Genomic DNA, 19483 nt, shown 5'->3' with positions numbered 1-19483 from the left:
CAGTTTCAGAATATGCTTCACAGGATTTTATTCAAATGCAGGGGCAAGGTTGTAAATAAAAGAAAATAAGTGAAAATGGTAGGACTAAAGGTAAAAGGGCATTGTTGGAACAGTGTGTCTATACACTACTGTGTACAAACAACGGCAACATTTAATCTAGTCCATTGTTTTAGGTAGTCAGTCTGAACTCATTATCATCCAGTTGTTTCGTCTGTGTTGTTATATTTTTCTATACTGATATTGCACTTCTCAAGAAACTGACTGGCCTATTCAGAAATAGGGTCATATATTCATGTGTGGATAGCAGGTCTACATAAGAAATGTTCAGAAGCTAGAAGATTACAAAACAATTTGGTTAGAAATGCTTTGGAAAAAAAAAAACAGGATACACATAAAGCAATGAAATGCAATGCACAATTAGTTGACAAACAAGCTGTGTTGCCATTTATTGTAAAGCTCAATGGACAACACAAAAATGTGTTGCTAAGGTCAGTCAGGTGAGAGTGGGTTCATGGAAAAGGGTTACGTTATGAGCCCAGTTTTTCAGAGGTTTTGAGCACAATGCTGGTCATTTTTTAAGTGGAGCAACGTAAGCGCTTACACCTTTTGCAAGACTTGCATCTGTCAGTTCTAGTGACATCAAGCCAGGTATGGTCTGGGTTTAGGTTAAAACTAAAACTGAAGTCAGGGTTAGATCTTCGTCTCATGCTACATGATGAGGGTGCTGTGAAATAACATTGTTCGACAGAAGACAGGTAAAAGTGTCTCAGATCTGTTCTGCCAGAAAAAAATAATAAATCATCTTTGCCACTGAGGTATTTTCAAGCTGTATAATGCAACATACCTCCATGCCTGCTCTTTCTACAATAGGGTCTGCTTCATAATTAATCTGCAAATGGCTCTTCACACAAGCACGAGAGAAAAAGCACAAATCTTTGCATCAAAGCTGTTTATGACAGTGCATGCTGTGTCTGCTGCAGACTCAGAGCTTAGTTTATGAATTCACCACTTTTGAATTCATGTTAACATGTATGTTTGTGTGAATTCTTGTGCTGCTGAGCTTCTCACTGCTCCTCTTACAATGTCCTTCTATCTGACCTCTTTCAGTCCAATGTCACATCTTCTTCAGTGCTTTTCAACTTACTCAACTACTACAAATATAATGTTTCTGGCAATTAATAAAAAAACAAAAAACAACAAAAAAGGTTATTGTACAGATAAAGTGGTTCTACGTGTGCTATGTATGATGAAAGTGCTGAAACATGTCTGAAAAGACGTAGTAGAGGCTGTGGACTCAATTTGCCACTGAGAATGCTTCTGCACATGTTGACTATGAGTTTAGGGTTAGTGAGCATGTTTTCACTTTCACCACTGTGAGTAACGGACCTCCTACTCTGTGGATCTGCGCACTGAGTGCAGAGAAAGAAATCTGAAAAGATGCAATAGAGGAGAGAAAACTGAATAAGATAGCAAGAAAAAACTGCTTCAATCACGACCACCTGCTTCACAGCCCACAGTGACTCCCTATGGCTCCGAGAGAATCTAGCCTCCCACATTACATCCATCATTCAAACAAGCATGACCGGTTTCACAGCTCTGCCGTGACTCTCCCACGTATAAAAGTCCACTTCGCTAAAGAAACAGCTGAGCTGATAACCTTTTCCCTAATACTCTCCTACTTCAGGTGACCACTTTCAGGTCAGAGATGTTGTTAAATGTGGCACTAAATAATAACCTTATTTTGACTCTTCTTAACTCCCATGAGTCTCTCCATATCCTGTGGTCGAACAGATGGGTTGATGCATATTCCCTCACACAAAGAGGGGGTGAAAGTTGAGTGGGGGGAAGGCCAGAAGAGGATGACAGCAGGGAAGGGGCACAAATCTGGTGTGACAAACTAAGGGATTTAAATTACTTGTGCTATGTCAGATTAGACAAACAGTGATTTTCACTGTCTGACACTACACCCACGTGTGGTCAACTGCGTCATCTCCCACATGACCCTTAATTGCCAACCACACTGGCATATTTTTAAGGTTATGGCTTCTCTTGTCCAATGAATTGGGATTTAAAAAAAAAAAAAAGCACACATATCTCAGCACTAATAACTTTCCAGATGAGGTTTTATGTTTCACAGATAACTGCCAATGTAGCACATTGGTGTAAAATGTTTCATGTGCTGTTTCTGGGCCAGTGCAGAGCTTTTCAACAGTACAACTGATAAAAAGAAAATAAACATGGCATCATTATTTTCTGATTACATGAATAAAACCATGACATACAGTAGAAATAATGACAACACAAAATATTGTCCTTCATAGTTCTGAATGTCGTGTAAAAAACAAATGAACAGGTTGACCACAGACCTTTGGAGCGTTGAGTCAGTGATATTCGGCATGATTCAGCCCCTGGCATAGTCACTAGATACATGTGTGACTGGGCTGTGTGTGCTTGAGTGTAACTGTATATGTGTGTGTTTACAGTACAGCGTAGCACTGTATAGTGCGTACATTACAGTGCGTGCAGTGTGAGACGGTGCAGGCATCTGTGTGTGTGTGTTGTGTTGTGTTGTGTTGCTCCTAAGCGTTTAACCCTAGCTTTCCCAGTCAGGGGCGGTCAGCCCATCGTCATCAGAGTCGGACTCTGGTGAGGCCTCTTTGATGCGGCGCAGCGCCTCATGGATGCTTCTGGTCAGGGGGTCACTGGAGGCTGGGAGCTCTCCCTGGTCTTTTCTCTCTTTACAGGGGACACGCCTCAGTTTGACCCCCTTGCGAATCTGAGCCAGGATGCTGTTGGGATCATCATCACCTTTGGCTGGAGGCAGGGACCGCTGGTCGACTTTTCTCAGGTGGAAGCTGCCTCTCTTCAGGGAGGCCAGCACCTCATCCATGGGTGAGCTCACTGCATACAGGGAGGAAGACAGAGTGTGATTGGTTGCCGTAACTAGCTAATCTAACAAAGCTCTGAGAAACTGACATCTAATGCGCCCAGTACCTTTCCTACTATGGGTGTCAAATGCTGGAGTCTTCCTCAGCTTTTTCCGGGCGCTCACCAGTTGGCTACTGTCAAAGAAGCGAGGGATAAATGGGCCGAGTGGGGAGAGAGAGAGCTCTTCTGCTGCACTCTTTCCCTCTGCCTTCTGCCCATGCCAACCTGGGCTCTCAGAAGGCAAAAACTCCTCCTTTGCTGGTGGGGGAGGTGGAGGGGGTGGTGGAGGAGGAGAGGAGATAGGGGATGCCAGCAGTGAGGACAGGGAGCAGGGAGAGCAGGAGGAATCTGCAGGACTCGGCACAGGCAGCGGAGGAAGGGATGCTGTAAGAGCTGTGACAGGCTGAGTGGTGAGCGTGGTGCTGGGGTCCGTCTGCACACTGGTACTGAGACACAGAGGCTGGCTCTGCGTCTGCACGCAAACAGAGTCCACAGACTCCTCCCTCTCACTCACGCTACTAATGTCCATGCTCCTTCCTCTTCTCCTGGTTTGGGCCACGCGTAATCGAGTGGACTTCAGAATCACCTGACCTGGGTACCGCTAAAGACACAGAGATAAAGAGGAGTCAGTCAGTAAAAAAAAATATGAAGTGCTAAGTTTTTTACATCTAACAAGAGGCCACATACCTGTTTGAATGTGCGTAGTCTGTCCAGCGTTTTCTGTCTCTCTTGACTCACTCTGCTGTTCTTTTTCTCCTCATCTTCCTCTTTTTCATTTTTCAGCTAGAACGTTCAGAGGTTCAGAGGAGGACAGAGTTGCTGATAGTGCTACTTTCCAGGCATACAGTCACATCCCTATAAACAAACATATACCTGTAAAATCTGGTGGGATATAGAATCCTTCAGGATGGAGTGACGTTTCTGCTGTTTCTGCGTGTGGTTTGATACACAGATCTCCTGCAGATAGGTGGGAAGAAAAAATTCAGGATTGCTGCAGGATTTTATTTTTTACTCAATAAACTTACTAGCTCATATCATATGACTCACTTATGTGTGCTTTTTTTTGTCATCTCAACAAAATCTAATATTGTCAAACAGTTGCAGCACAAAAATAATGTAATTCTTTGTACATGATAAAAACAATCTAATGATTTCTGAATAATCTACTCAACAGCAAAGAAAGTATGAGAGGCAGCCTATGTGAGCACGAACAGTATAATATAATAAGTAAAGGATACACACCCTTTTGTTCCTCAGATAGGAGCGTTTGGCAGTGATGCGGCCCCTCCTTGCTTCCAGCTGTCGAGCGCTGACTTGAAATCTGCGCAGCTCTTCCCTCTCTGCAGTATCATCCTCTGTTATATCGTCTGCACTTTCAAAGGTGTCATAGTACACCACCTCATCCTGACACTCTGAAAGTACATGTACATAAACACATACACCTTTGTGGGAAACCAGGTGCATACCTTTCACGTGTTTGACTGACATGAGGTGTCAATAATGTTCAGAGTAATAATTCAGACTGTGTTGAAGCAGGTTTATGCACAGCCAAGAGTAGATTGTGAAAGTTGAGAACGATATAAAATCTTGTTAGGACTATCTTGAAAGTGAGATAATGTATCTCAGTAGACCTATCCTGTAAGGAATGTTTGTCCAAAGGTAGTAATTTTAACTATAATAGGACCATACCTGTCATCTGTCTGCGAATGCTGTCTAGCTGAGTGGTGAGGAGCAGCTCTTCACACTGCAGTATCTCAGCCTGAATGTCGTACAGTTGGAGCTGGAGCTCGTAGTACTGTGTCTCCATGTGGTCTAAACGGGCCATTGCATCTTCACTGCTGCACAGACACTGCATCTGAGAGTAATTGACAAAAGACTATGTTACAATACAACAGTGTGTTTGTGCATTGAGTTTTATTTGACGTTACTACTACTATCACACCTCCTCTCGCAGTGTGTGTTTCCTCTGCTCCAGACAGATCTCTCTGGCTCTCTGGAGTTGTAGGGTTTCTTTGGCGACAGAGTACCGGAGTCTCTCCATTCGTTCCACTGCTGCTGTCCATGAAGACTTACCAAACTTACGCTGGTCCACCTTCATACGTTCATACACCCCTGCACACACACACAAACACAAAGAAAATGGACTGTACAGATGACTGAATGAACCTGAGTCACAAACATGACCAAGTTTTTCTAGTAATGTGGATGAGCATGTCACTCACAATTTATTTTGCTTTAATGTCTCACACAACTTAAGCTTCATTACAGTAAAGCCAAGGGAGACATCTATTGGCCACATTTTGACAGTACAACTTTCCAGTCTGCACTTCAAGCCACACCAAATCACATTAGCCCTGGTGCTCAAAATTGCACACAGGTCAATGGCAGGCCAATGGTACCACAGTGTGTGTCTGTGTGTGTGTGATCATTTAAAGTTGTTCCCCTGCTGCTTTATTCACATAACACTGGTATTGATAGTTCTGTCATACTGGACCTTTCTGGGCTCTGGCAGTGATCTCGAAATATTTTACAGTAAACTCCTGGATGTTGAGTACAGCCTCTTGAGCTTTCTTCTGCCAGTCGGTGTCCTCCTTTTTTAGGGCTTCAATCCGCCTTGGGCCCAAATAGTCATTCTCCAAGGAAATCTGTTGAGAGTGGATGAACACATTTCTGTCAACAAGATTAAGAATCATGAGAGGTCTCAGTGAGGAAATATGAAAAAAAAAAGGTTTTCTTTTGTGAAAAAAAATCAGGAGATTATTTCACTTTTCAAAAATGTTATAAAATTCTCCTTAAAGTGTGTACACTGGGATACAGTAATATAGTATTCTTATATTAAAAATGGATTGTGGGATACGAATGGTCTCTGTGGTGATAAAAGAGATAGAGTACTGTGGTTCCTGTGTACACTGTACAGCAAATGCATTCTCACTAATATCTGCCAGTTACAGACACATTGATAAAAGTCCATACCCTGAAGACAACACTGCTTCTTTGTCAATTATGACTGGAACCATAGATTTCACACATTACTGCCATTTAGTGGAAAGAGTGAACTGGCCTAACAAAAAGGGGAAAAATACTTTGCAGTACAGTGAAGCTTCCTTTCACACGTTGTAGTGAAAGGTGATGTTTGGAATGAGGAAAGGGGTAAGTCAGAAATGGGCACTCTGTCACAGTGGCTTAACCACAGAACGCAGGCCTGGAGAGGGAGCTGCACTCCCCATACATGGAAGCACTTTGCCCATACAGGTCACAATGTGGAAACTCAAACACGCATGTGAACGACTGTGCAAACACAAATTTTTCATACTCTGCAGAACCACATGTATCGCAAATATTAACAGCGGTGTCACAAGGTTAACGAACCCATTTTAAACCAATGTACAAAACATATGGAACATATGAAAGTCATACCGCATTACACACTTTTAGGTATTGCACTGCAGAGCCATTTAAAAATGAAATGTAACATTACGGTCTCTATAACTATTCCTAACACAACTATTTGGCCAATTAGCGCCAAAGCTAGAGAATTAATTACTATATGTTGAAGCAGCACACATGAATGAAAGGCTACAGATGTACATAGCATCACTGTCAGGCCCTCAGTAAACCCAGCAAACACCGCTCTACTCTGCAGTACACCAGTATCATTTACCACCGCAATTTCCTGCTGTCAGGTTGCCAGCTCATTTCTTTGATTTTTTCCCCCCATTTCTATGCATTGTTTAATTTTGGAACTAAGAGTTTTATACTCGGTGAGCTCTGTTACTGCACCTCTTAATGGATCAGCCTTTTACATGAAAATGCAGTGTCTAAAAAAATAACCTATAACAGAAGTTTAGATTTTATTGGCTTTCTGGTGCCCTTGTGAATGCACAGGAGAAAATGATATGTCATTTGAATGACTAGACTATGCTCATGCTACTTTAGCAACATGCTAACTTATAGATGTTACAGTACATTTTCTTTGATTTCTTTTTTAGGCAGGGATATTCCATACTATGCAATGGACACAACACTTACTAGCTCTAAATATGTGAACAACTGATGGGGGTTATTGCACATGGATTTGTGGGTTATGTGTCGCACTGTCACCTCTGAATCCAGTCTGAGTTTAAATCTAATCAAGATTTTAAAAAAAAAGATCAAAAAGCGAATTACAGTTTGAAAGAATGGTATTTTACAAATACACTCACAACAAAGGAAATTTGGAGAAAATTTAAGAAAATCACTTGCCCCAGAGCTACTGACGCTATAGGCCATAAATAGAAATGACAGCATCAGTTTCACCAGCGCTCTCCACAGCGTACCCTATCACCTGGTTCCATGGTGTAATGGTTAGCACTCTGGACTCTGAATCCAGCGATCCGAGTTCAAATCTCGGTGGGACCTTAAAGTATTGTAATTTTTGGTCTGATTTCACAGCAACATCAAAAACTGCTAACAATTAACGTTACCAATGTAGTCTGAGTTGGTCACAGCTCCCTGGTCTTTAAGCAGAAATGACTGAAGTATTCACAGGGCTGCTCGATTATGGAAACAATCAACTACACAGAAATAAGCTTTCTCACGTATGTACCTTAACAAACTAACTGATGCCTGTGTAGTGAAGGATGTTATGCGGGTTGCTCGTTATTCTTTCTGTTTCTTTTTATTAATTAGTCATATGTCGGTCTGTGTTTCATTTTTTGATGGTTAAAAAGATTTGTGGTGTTACCAAGCGGTGCCGACACCACCACCAGCAAATCGCGCAAATGTTTTTGATCCACGTCGCTTCTTCCAATCCAAACTGTTCCCAAACAACGGGATTGCTTCAACCTCTTTTGTTGACCAAATAATTCTGTGCCTGTTCTCTCTCCGCCATCTTCACTCCCGCTGATTGTTAAATGACACCAGATACGGGTCTTGTTTCACGACAGTACAGTCTGAAGGAGTTCGGGCTTCCGGTGGGGCGACATTGCGCATGCGCGACATTAAGAACGCAGGCCTAAATATCTTGAAAAACGCAGTAATTGTTTTTCTCAATTATATATAAATTTGATTAATTGCACAGCCCTAAATATCCATATGCAGTTTTTCTACAATTTTCTGAATGGGATTTATTTCCCTCCATTGTAAAAGACCTCACTTAGCCTAATAAGACCCTGTCTGCATTCCTGTCTTTACATGACAACAGAGGATCTCACTTCCCCAGACGAAGTGGGATTCAGCTACACCTCATTTCTGCTGTATGTTTGCTGATGCCAGTGCAGCTGTGTATAAAGTTGGAACTTGCCTATAGGACCACATGCAACATGACTTATTCATGTCTCTATGAGACTGCAGGAAACTAGAGATGCATGGGGCTCCAATCCAGCTCACAGCACGTCACTTAAACCCCACCTGCTACATCTCAGATGTGTTTCAGACACTGTGGTAAAACTATAAAATGAATGGGAATGTTCACATTCAAGCTGTGCACATTCCTTGTTGATGGATGCTATGTGCTAATGTGACGCTGAATATTTTTTTCATTACAGATATGAATGAGTCAGGGAGTTAAATATAAATGTGCCATCAGCAGTGCAAAGAGTAAAAACCTTTCCACCATTTACCCATTCACCAGCCTCTCTCTTTGCAATTAGATTCGTCTCACACCCTTCCTCTGCTTTACTTACCAAATGGTAAGTTATCAGAATATACAAGAAAATTCATTTTGCATATGAGATCACAGCCAGATATGCACATACACACTGATGCACGCAGACAGAGCTGAACCTATCATAAGAAACATGAGAATTGACTGTGAACATCCATTGTGTTTTATGGCTGGTCCACATTGGTGCCTGTAGGGTAGTTATGCATAGCATTTACATAAGCTCTGGAATCTTTTCACACAGTCTACGTCAATAGGGTCATGCTACCAAAAAACAACACAAAATCATTTTGGTTGTACTGATCTGTAGTCTACTATTGTTACCTTGATGTGTTGTCTGCGTAGCATTGCTAGTTCCCTCATGTCCCTGAAGGGCTGCAGCAAGTACTGGTACAGCTGCGTGGAGGCCTCCAGAAGACCCCCATAGGCGTTGTCTTCTTCCTCATATAGCTCTAACAGTTCCACCATGCTGTCCATGGTCTTGTGCTTGTCCAGCAGCTGTATTGCACAAATACACAAGAGGTTACTTTTATTACTGTCAACATGCAAACCACTTTTGGATCACCAAAGCAAAAATATATTATTAGCCTGTTAAAAAAGCTTGTTATTAAAATATTTGCAACTTTCCACTCAAATGTAGTAAAACAAAGGACTTCCAAAGGTATCAAGGAAAACTAGCAAACATAACCACAGAAGCCCTTTGACTGAAAATATATATGTATATATTGAAATGTGTAAAAAAAAAAGCTCACATGGAACAATAGGCAAACATACTGTAGGTAAGAATAATGTTTCTAACTGTCTGTTGTCTGTATAATAGGGTTACAGTTATGTCGGATAACCTATCACTAGTATACTGTACAAAAGTCAGAAAGAACTTGGTTACACCTTTCCATTTCGTGTCCCTGCTAAGTGACAGCACTAAATGGAAATATGCACCTCACTGCAAGACTACGAGGATGCTTTGTATAACTGTAAGTAACAGAGTGCACTCTCTCAGTGTACAAACCATGGCTGAGTGAGCAGTGTCCTTTCTGCTGCTGGGAATAAGATCAATGAACACACATTTTTGCCAGACTGAACAATCATGTTGGCTACCAGCAAGCACTGAAATAGCCATTAACTCAGCCCTCAAATGGAGTAGGAGGATCGATAGGCCAGTGTGCATGAGCGTGTGTGTGTGTGTTTGTGTATGTGTGTTAAGTCCTGTACAACAAAACAAACTCCAATGGGCTTTTCACACATGTGGACTGGGATAGCGACACTCCTGTTCATTGTGAATGAGTGTTTGAATGAAATCCAGAGCTCTGTGTCTGCTAGAGATGTGGTAAAGAGTTGAATAAGATCAGTAGCTCTCCCTTCATTCTAAGGATGAATACACCTTCAAGCAAAGTGGAAATCCCATACAGTGATGAACATTTTTTGAAACAATTGGAGCAAATTAGCTCTGGCTTGTTGGCACACATTCTGTGAGAGTGATCTCCACTGTTTGGTGTTTTCTGTGCAGGAAGGGGAGTAAGACAACTCTTCCTGTGTCTTCTTTTCTGTCTTTTATTCTGTGTGTGTGTGTGTGTTTCTGTGGTGTGCAAATGAGAGTGGGTGTGGCACTGACTGGATGGAATGACATGTGGATTATTTGTCTATGCTACTCATGGCCTCTTTTCAGTGCCAAAAGAAGAGCAGAGAGGAAACGCCTTAGCCAGAAAATCATATAAACACAGCAGCATAAATGGATGCAGTCGCTTGATTATTTCTTACTTTTGTCAGAGGGCTTCTTGCACTATGTGGTTCCATGATTCAAGGATGCATTAATCTAAAGCCAATGTTTATATTAAGAGCAGTTAATCAATCACTATCTGCTGCTGCTGGTGTGTAAGAAGAGCAGACCTAGAGCGGAGTGGATTGTGTGTTCACTGTAACAAGTCAGAAAATAGTAGGTAATTGTATTATATACACACACATAGAGGTGTTCCACATACACATTATTACTTCAAGAAATTGCTCATAACATGTATGCAGAGATGTTATTCACTACCAGACACTGTATATTTTTTTAATCCAACCATGAATGATAAGCATAGTAATCACATCCGAACACACCACTGACTGGTTTGGAAGCATGCATTTCTATACTGCTTTTTATTTGACACAGTAACAAGTTTCTTATTAATGTAAAAAAAAAAATTATACAGGAAGACTTGCTAAAAAAAAAGAGGTGTGAGTATTCTGCAGAATGACACTGCAACTAAACCTGTGAGCAGCAGCGCTGTCACACAAGATGACTTTGCAAATTAAAATCAACAGGTCAATTCAAAAAGGAAATAAGTGCAAAAACTGTGTTTGCACTTCACTGTCTCAGCTATGGAACCAGCAGACTGAAGCCATGCTGGGGATATAACTTAATGTTCCTTTGACGGTGTACCTACAGATACAAATTCCTCTCTTACTAGCCATCCAGTTGGACTGGATGAATGAATGAATAAAATAAATAACTATGAACTGTATTGTTTGGTTTACCTTGTAAAGTCCACATGCTGATCTTACCTTGGATGGTTCAAATATATACGAATACAGGCTAATGTCCTGTACACAGAGGTCATTGAAACCTTCATGCAGTTTCCTGACTGGACAGCCACTCATTATTATCAATGATAATGCCATGTGAATGGACTGCACGGTCCATAAATCTACACTCTATGATTAAATGGAACCAAATGACAGATGAGACAGTATATAATGTGATTCTTAGAATATACTTATTTTGTAGTTATGTGAATTGCAGTAATGAATGAAAATTACCAATAGTGTCACAGTTTACCTAATCTGTAGACTGCAATGTTTTGTACTTGATGCTCTCATGTCAGGTCTGTGTTATCAGACATCTCGTTACATATTCTCATCTTTCTTAAATCTCTACCTTGGATCACACTTCCCTCACTACAAGGTTTGTAGAAGCCAGGTCTGGTAACGACTGGTTGTACTGGGATGCTCTCAGCTGTCCAGATGTGCAACTGAGTGAATGTGAGTTAAAGAGAAATGCTTCTACTCTAAAGTATTAGGAATCTGAGAAAGTCAAGCAGAAGCTGTGGGAGGATCACATCAACTCTAACCTCTTGCAGGTGTTTTGTTGCACGGTTGAGCGCCTCCTCGTACCCGGACTGCCTCAGCTCGCTCAGGCTCTCGTAGTACTCATCCGGGTCGTCGTTTTCCGTGAACAGAACCTGCGAAAGGATTTTCCATCCACAGGTATCCAGAGCATGACCCAGGTAAACCTGTAAACTGTAGCACAGCTCATCCATTTCTGTTTCGGGTACTTCAGGCGGGCCGAAAAGCACCGTCCACATCCCGGCTGGTTCTTCCGGAAACACTGGGAGGTAGGGCTCCAGGTCTGAGTTCACCGAGCACAGCTGCTGGTGGACTGCCCGGAGGTCCTGGAAGGAAAAGAGTCCGGCCCAGCTGCAGTCCTCTCTGCTCAGGCTGTCCAGCTCCTCCAGGTCCATGCTGTCCAGTGAGGGGAACATTTGGTCCTCTCTCAGTGGTTTTACCGCCTCGGTATCAGGACTAACGGGAGATGCTGCTGCAGATTTAATCACAGTTTGGATTTTAACAGAACTTGCTTTTGTCGCCAAGACGGACTTGGTTTTGGGGCTGCCGCCTCTAACCACAGCCTCTTTGGCTCCTTTGCTGGGGCTTCCCGAGACTTTATCCCTGACTGGACTTTCGGGCCATTTTGTTTTGTCCCCATCCTGACTAGTCGCTTCGGCCGGAGCGTCCCTGCCAAAGCTTCTCCTCTGCACCGTCCTGTTATGACACGTTATGGCAAATTTACCCTCCACTTCATTCCAGGCGACGATAAAAACGAACTTGTGCTTTTCCTTCTCCTCAAACGCATTAGGGCGAACAGCCACCCACCCCGACTCCAAAGTATCCTCCATCGTGAAGGACATTTCTGGAAAGTGAGGAACCAGTAAGAATAACGCTGTGGCTTACGGTGCTATAGCAGTTTTTACTGAACACCGTTTTCTCTCTGAGGATATCTGGCCTGAAGGGCTAACGTTAATGTTATCCTCTCTCGTTCATGGATTTGGAGCAGTGCGGTGTCATTTCCCATCTCTGGCCCACCTGCTTTCAGCTCGGACGTCTGACTTCCTATCCCGACCTCCTGTAACCGATATCTTTGTCATTAGCTTTGCGACCCTGCGAGCACCGACTCGGACACACACCATGCCCCCACAGTGAGTTTACCGCGTCCAACCGTCGGTCCGCCCGTCAGCTGCTTCCCGTTATTCTCGACCTCTCGACAGACCCCCTTTCTCATCATAAAGTAACAGCGGGATCCGAACCCAGCGACGCGCATCGTTTAAATACGACAAGCCGAGGTCGCAAATTTGCGTCGTAAGCGGGTTTGTGGAGTCGCGGGGTCTTCAGTGAGGTTAGCATCATCTCCGAAGTCATGACATTAGCATGTTTTCTTCATCATTCTCCCCTAACGTAGCTACAACACCACATACGCAATATTATGATGCTGCCTTCACGTACTGCGGCAAATATCGGAATCAATATTACGATATGCGAAAAAAACGTTTAACCACAGGAGAAGGACTCTGTATGTTATTTGCTAAAACGTAAAACTGTCATATCCATATCTTAACATGTCGGCTGCATCTTTTCTCTTTAATGTGCTACTCCAGCAGAAGTACCTGTGGCACATCAGACTCTCACTACTATTATTTTGATACTGCCGTAATCTATTTTGTTCTTAAGTCTTATTATTCTTGTTATTATCAAATGCCGTCTTGGTGGAAGTACAGTACAATGAAGCTGCATTCTTGCAAAATACGACGAAGAGGTATTATTTTCGAAGAACATCTGAAAGCAACATTAGAACCTTAGGAGGGCACGTAGGGACGTTCTGACGCTTTGGCTCGATCAGTGTGGGATGTTTGGCAGAGACGGTCTGGGGCTGCAGCACCAGTAGAGATGCATGCAAAATGAAAGAAATGACAGATTTTGTAGACAGACTTATTCTTGAAGGGGCATATAATTTCTACAAAATCTCCAGTTAAATGTATTAAGGCATTTATGTGTTATTCATCTATTAATGGGTGTGTGTCTCCTCCCTCCTTTTTGAAGTGACTGTCTCCAGTGAAGCAGCGCCCTCTGCTGAATGTACTGAGAAGTAAAAGCGCTGACAGCATCTGGTTTTGCCAGGCGGTGTCCGATGCAGGTATAAACCAGGTCTATCTGCTGAGCTTTCGAGATTGGATGCGTCATTTTAATTTAATGCTATAATAGCTTTTCTGTAAGATTATGTGGTTTTTTCTTGGCGTTCTATTTTTCTTCATTTCAAAGTAAAATACATATAATGTCAGACAAATTTAGTGGTAGAACAAAGTCACAAGTAGGCCTATGAGATATCAGCAGTAGATGAAGAAAACCAAGTTGTATCTCCCTGTCGGTGAAATCGAAGCCCTGTATTCCGGGTGACAGGCGGAGATACTGACCACTAAACTAACGAGGAGTAACTATAAATGCGTATAAAGAAGGTTATTGTTCTTTTGAAAGGATGATCCATCTTGGTCATTGTTCTAATTTTTTTGATGTTTGTGTAATTGATGAATAAATTAAATAATCTAAAATAAATGAATAATTGGACAAATAAGCCTAAAAACGATGCCTCTTAACTGCCAACTGAAAGACTAGTCCATAGACAAATGCAAAAATGTAAGACAATAAATGCATAGATAAATTAATATTCGATTAAATAAAGAAATAAACGAATGTATTCAGACATTGCAATAGATCTACATTCACCGCCACTGCCAGTTTCAATTCCCTCCATCCATCCATCTATCCATCCATTATCTATACCCGCTTCGTCCTCTACTTTAAAAACTACTTACAAGACGAATATAAGTTCAGTTAGTCAGTCATCAATAGTCAGTAATATGGGCGGATTTTAAATCAGTACAGTAACATAAGCCTGTAAGTAGACAGGGGCGTGGAAACCAAACCAATTAATTACTAAAATAGCTTCTCTGGATGATTGTTTGGTTTTCTTGGTGTTGTATTGTACTCCATTTCAAGGTGAAATAGATAAAATGTCAGACAAATCAAGTGGTAAAACAAAGTCACAAGTATATGGCCTCATCAACACAAAGAAAAGGAGACAACTCCCCGTCGGGGAATCGAACCCCGGTCTTCCGCGTGACAGGCGGAGATACTGACCACTATACTAACGAGGATTGATGCTTCGTAGCATTAACCTTAGAATATTGTTCATATAAAAATAGATTATTTTATTCAATCAAGTGACCAAATTAAACTACACTACCAGTCATATCATCAGCGCCATCTTCCAAAAACCTATAGCATGACATGACAGTTGCTCCCCTGAAGGGAGCAGCTGAAAGGAAAAGAAGTCTGTAGATTTATCTGTCAGTGCATTAGGAAATATAGTCCAACAAATGAATATCTTTCCAGCCACTGTAATCCTAACGTTACTCATCATCTCTCTCTCTAAAATAGTATTACCTATCTCGTTTAAACTGTTTAATGGTTTATACAGCATAACATTACTCAAACCTCTATGTGATTAGAGTTGAGGAGAGTTGACCTGAAGAGCACGGAATGAACCCACTGAGGACTGGCCTGAACTCTGTGTAAATGGACATTCCTTCAGGTAATATTGGACATTGTGAACATTGACACACAAGAGATTGTGTGTCAATTGATATTTATATGCACATTCTGTGTCAGTAACGTTATGTTGTTATTAGTGTGTTTTATTACTGTAAACATTAAATAGTATTAAAATAGTCTTTCCTGTTTCTCTCCTTGGTTTGTGTTTTTTGACGCCGGGGTTATGTACCTTCTGCTTCAACATTCAGTAAACTCAGCACATAGAGAGATGCAGCAGTAAGTGTTTGGTTCCATGGTGTAATGGTTAGCACTCTGGACTCTGAATCCAGCGATCTGACTTCAAATCTCAGTGGAACCTGTGCCTTTTAATATACAGGATGCGAACAAGAATAGAGTCACTTATAAACAAACAACATACTTAACTTTGTATATGTTGGGCCGTACAGAGAGGGTCATGTTTATTTTTACATAGGCTCAGATTTGACTGCATTAAAAAAAAAAAGCATTAAGAAAAACTAGATAGGCCTACTAGTTTGGTGCTGATGTCATAAGGCTCATATTTATCTGTACATTTTTTTTTAAATTAGAGGACCCTTTGGGATGTCCACAAGCAAGCAAAATGTTTTTTCCTGAAATGTCAACAAGCCCTATTGCTCCTTTGTTGTTTTTTTAAATTCTAAATGCCACCGCCCATTCATGTTTGCAGTCTTTTTTCGTGAAATGAGCCCTAATGTGAAACGATCTGATACTTACCTATAGAATACCTGTATTTATAAAATCAATTAATAGGACTGTCTCTTTCAAAACAGACATATATGACACATTTTTGCCACGAAAGTGGATTGAAACCATCAAAATCAGTAATTTCCCGGCACTATTTCTACCTTTGGACGCTGTCAGCCTCCCACAGAAAACTGCTCGGTGTAGGTTAGGTAATAATTGTCATAAAGATAAGAAGAAGATAGTGAACAGATCCGCCTCCACGGAAATAAACCTGCCCTTCTCCCTCCTGGACTACAGGGGGCGATGCCGCGGATGTTGGTGACCTGATGTCGTCACTTCCTGGCGGGGTTTATATAAAAACCGTTGTTTGTTTTACTGGCGTTAGCCGATAGTGATACAACTAAATACATATTTTTTGGACATAAAACGCTTTATGTCTGTCAGTCGCAGATAGCTTTTGTAAAGTTATTGTAGACGATTTAATTAGCAGCTGTAGCTGATGCCTAACAGCGTTAAATGCAAACTTTCATTTAGAGAAGAGGAGGTTTGTTTGTGAGAATAGAGAGATTCCCTCTTTGTTTACTATTGATCAAGCTGCCGGCAACGTTGACCTTGATTAAAAAGGTAAGTGTTAATGGTTGAAGAGGAATATTTTAGTAAATCAACATCTATTTGTAAAGCATTACTGTAGATATATCTGTGCAGTCATCTGTCATCTGTAGTGAGAGCAGGGAGCAGGTGGAGGAAAATCTAGAGAGGTGGAGGTTTGCTCTGGAAAGGAGAGGAATGAAGGTTAGCTGCAGTACAACAGAGTACATGTGTGTAAATGAGAGGGACTCAAGTAGAACGGTGTGGTTACAGGGAGTAGAGGTGAAGAAGATGGAGGATTGTAAGTACCTAGGGTCAACAGTCCAGAACAACGGAGAGTGTGGAAAAGAAGTGAAGAGACGTGTGCAAGCAGGTTGGAACGGGTGGAGGAAAGTGTCAGGTGTGATGTGTGACAAAAGAGAATGAAAGCAAGAATGAAAGGAAAGGTGGACAAGACTGTGGTGAGAGCAGCCATGTTGTCTGGTTTAGAGAGTGGCACTGAGAAAAAGACAGGAGGCAGAGCTGGAGGTAGCAGAGCTGAAGATGTTGAGGTTCTCTCTGGGAGTGACGAGGATGGATAGGATCAGGAATGAGGACATCAGAGGGACAGCTCATGTTAGATGTTTTGGAGAAAAAGCCAGAGAAGCCAGATTGAGATGGTTTGGACATGTTCAGAGGAGGGACAGTGAATACATTGGTAAAAGGATGCTGAGGTTAGAGCTGCCAGGAAGGAGGCCTAGAGGAAGACCAAAGAGGAGGTTCTTGGATATAGTGAAGGAGGACATGAGGATAGTTGGTGTGGGTGAGGAGGATACAGAGGATAGGGTTAAATGGAGGCAGATGATTCGCTGTGGTGACCCCTGAAGGGAGCAGCTGAAAGGAAAAGAAGTCTGTAGATTTATCTGTCAGTGCATTAGGAAATATAGTCCAACAAATGAATATCTAATAATATAAATGTAACAGGGTCCGGGTTCATGTTCTGTGTGAAGTTTCAATTTGCTTTGACATTGCTGAATATAAAATTCAGCAGGTTTACTATAATTGCAGTATATCTGCCTAGTTGTGTTTAGTTGAAACCCTAATTTCTTGCGTTGTCATTGCTTTTCTTCATATCTACAGTCATATTTCCACCTCAGTTAGCCTGTTGGTGCAGTGATGCAGTGGTTATGTTCCTGTTCAAACCCTAATGATCTGACTTAGACTGTCTGTTGGGTTACTGTTGATTCATCCCTTCAGGCACCGTCACTATTTTGTGATGGAACCATCTGGTTACATGAGGAACCCCAACCACAAGATGGAGGCTGTGGCACTGAGTGAAGATCCTGAAGCACCCGAAGGCTCCGACAGACAAAACAATTTGGCTGTAGAGTTACTCAGGTTCTTCATCCACATCTTTTTGAAAGTTTCTATTATTATTTACAGTAATCTTTAGGACACAGGTTTAAGACTTGCTTTTCATCCACTTGTTTCACACAACCATGAAAGTACATGATCACTTCATATGACTATGATTAGAACTTTCAGAACTGATGAAATGATCTTTGTTTCAGAATAAAACAGCAGATGTACAGCCAGTGCTTTGAGATCAAATTACATCTCCAGGCAGGTATATCACTTTATTATTTCCATCACATTTTTTTTTAATTCATTAAATACACAAAGCTTTACAATCAAGTGTCCTGTGACAGGAAAAAACAAGAAATCACGCAGCACGTCTGAAGCTGAGAGATCCTTGTAAGTATTTAAATCAACCTAATGATGTTGCTCTAGAATTTAAACCCAATATAAAAATAAATTAATTTGCAGAATTTGCCCTGTTGATTTCTATTTTTCATAAAACCTTCCAGACCAGTCAGTGAGCTTGAAAGAGTCAAGACAGATTATTTTAACAGCACATTGATACTGCACAGGTAAAGAGATTTTGAATGTCATGTATGATAATACAATATATAAATGTAATATATGATGGGGAGGCAGCTGAGCTTTTGTCAAATTTTCGGATTTCTTTCAGAATGCAGATGTGGCATGCTATTGAAGAAAAGCTGAAACACAACGATTCAGAGGCTGAGTGCGTCAACTCATGACATACTGACATTGTGTTCATTTATGTTATAAAAATTTTTTAGAGTTTACATTTGTTTTTGTTTTTTTAGTGCAATAAAAGCTATGGGTGAACGCTGCATGGCTCTTTGTTCACGTTTAAAACAACTTCAGAAAGTAAGTGTCTTGTTTAATCATTACTCTGCTGCCTCTCCCCTATTGTTTAAAAAGTCTTAATGTATAAAATAATTTGTTTTTTCCAACAGGAGTCAAGAACTCTTCAAGATGAAGTTACAGAGATACAGAAGAAGAGACTTGGTATATCATTTTGTTTTATTTAAATACATTTTTATAATTATCATCTATACGTTTTTTTTTTTGTTTGTTTGTTTTCACACTAAAAAATTTGTCATTTTGTGAGTGTGTGTAGAGATGAAACAGCTCACACATGAGAAAATGCAAGAGATGGAGGAGCTAATGTCCAGGGAAAAGCATCCAGATACTGAGAAGTACAAAGCAGCTTTGGAGAAAGCCCGGGCCAACTGTGAGAAATATAAAAAGTTAATCACCATGACACAGAGTGTTCTCAGAGTAAGTTGTACAGGAAAATGTATAAACAAAAATATGACTGTCAATACGAAGTTTAAAAGTGGATGCAGTGAAGTTAGTGGATGGTACAGTGATGTATGTGTTCTCCTCAGGGAATCCTCTTGGCCTGTAAAATCAACTGGATGGATGATCCCACACTTCGAGACATTGCCATGACGCTGGAGGAGTTTCCCATCTCTGACTAAATAATAAATGAATTCACAGATGCTTATATGTTTTTGTCCAAGTAGTAATCAATAAAACTTACAACCAGAGTTCAGTTATGAAATAGCGACGTACTGTAAATGACATGCAGCTGCCGCCAGAGGGCGC

At 41.2% G+C, this 19483-nt stretch overlaps 2 protein-coding genes and 3 non-coding genes across 6 annotated transcripts; 3 read left to right on the top strand and 2 right to left on the bottom strand.

The window, feature by feature from the left end:
* Nucleotides 1-12: 12 nt before the first annotated feature.
* On the bottom strand, nucleotides 13-13096 carry LOC113139171 (junction-mediating and -regulatory protein-like). 2 transcript variants are annotated; one of them, XM_026322193.2, is made up of 10 exons: nucleotides 11680-13096; nucleotides 8894-9067; nucleotides 5423-5573; nucleotides 4871-5040; nucleotides 4618-4783; nucleotides 4171-4340; nucleotides 3802-3885; nucleotides 3616-3711; nucleotides 2995-3529; nucleotides 13-2901 (listed from the first exon to the last, which is right to left on the bottom strand). In XM_026322193.2, the coding sequence occupies exons 1-10, from the start codon at nucleotides 12514-12516 to the stop codon at nucleotides 2594-2596; spliced, it is 2691 nt and encodes an 896-aa protein (XP_026177978.1). In that variant the 5' UTR covers nucleotides 12517-13096; the 3' UTR covers nucleotides 13-2593. The 2 variants fall into 2 exon arrangements, with proteins under 2 accessions (XP_026177978.1, XP_026177979.1); XM_026322194.2 differs by having other exon boundaries at nucleotides 4171-4268.
* Nucleotides 7255-7326, top strand: trnaq-cug (transfer RNA glutamine (anticodon CUG)). The gene has a single exon. It is a non-coding gene; the product is annotated as a tRNA-Gln (tRNA).
* A 1646-nt stretch (nucleotides 13097-14742) lies between the features above and the next one.
* trnad-guc (transfer RNA aspartic acid (anticodon GUC)) lies at nucleotides 14743-14814 on the bottom strand. Its single transcript has one exon. It is a non-coding gene; the product is annotated as a tRNA-Asp (tRNA).
* A 683-nt stretch (nucleotides 14815-15497) lies between these two features.
* trnaq-cug (transfer RNA glutamine (anticodon CUG)) lies at nucleotides 15498-15569 on the top strand. The gene has a single exon. It is a non-coding gene; the product is annotated as a tRNA-Gln (tRNA).
* Nucleotides 15570-16283: 714 nt separating this feature from the next.
* cenph (centromere protein H) lies at nucleotides 16284-19434 on the top strand. The gene is made up of 10 exons (XM_026322560.1): nucleotides 16284-16558; nucleotides 17759-17899; nucleotides 18073-18128; nucleotides 18211-18256; nucleotides 18370-18432; nucleotides 18534-18590; nucleotides 18676-18739; nucleotides 18829-18880; nucleotides 18993-19153; nucleotides 19264-19434. Exons 2-10 carry the CDS (start codon nucleotides 17778-17780, stop codon nucleotides 19354-19356), a joined length of 714 nt encoding a protein of 237 aa, XP_026178345.1. The 5' UTR covers nucleotides 16284-16558; nucleotides 17759-17777; the 3' UTR covers nucleotides 19357-19434.
* Nucleotides 19435-19483: the final 49 nt, after the last annotated feature.

This window comes from Mastacembelus armatus, chromosome 9 (genome assembly GCF_900324485.2).
Source record: "Mastacembelus armatus chromosome 9, fMasArm1.2, whole genome shotgun sequence".
Taxonomy (NCBI): domain Eukaryota; kingdom Metazoa; phylum Chordata; class Actinopteri; order Synbranchiformes; family Mastacembelidae; genus Mastacembelus; species Mastacembelus armatus.
The sequence above is the reverse complement of the archived record's forward strand: the minus strand, read 5'-3'. Positions and strand labels throughout refer to the sequence as shown.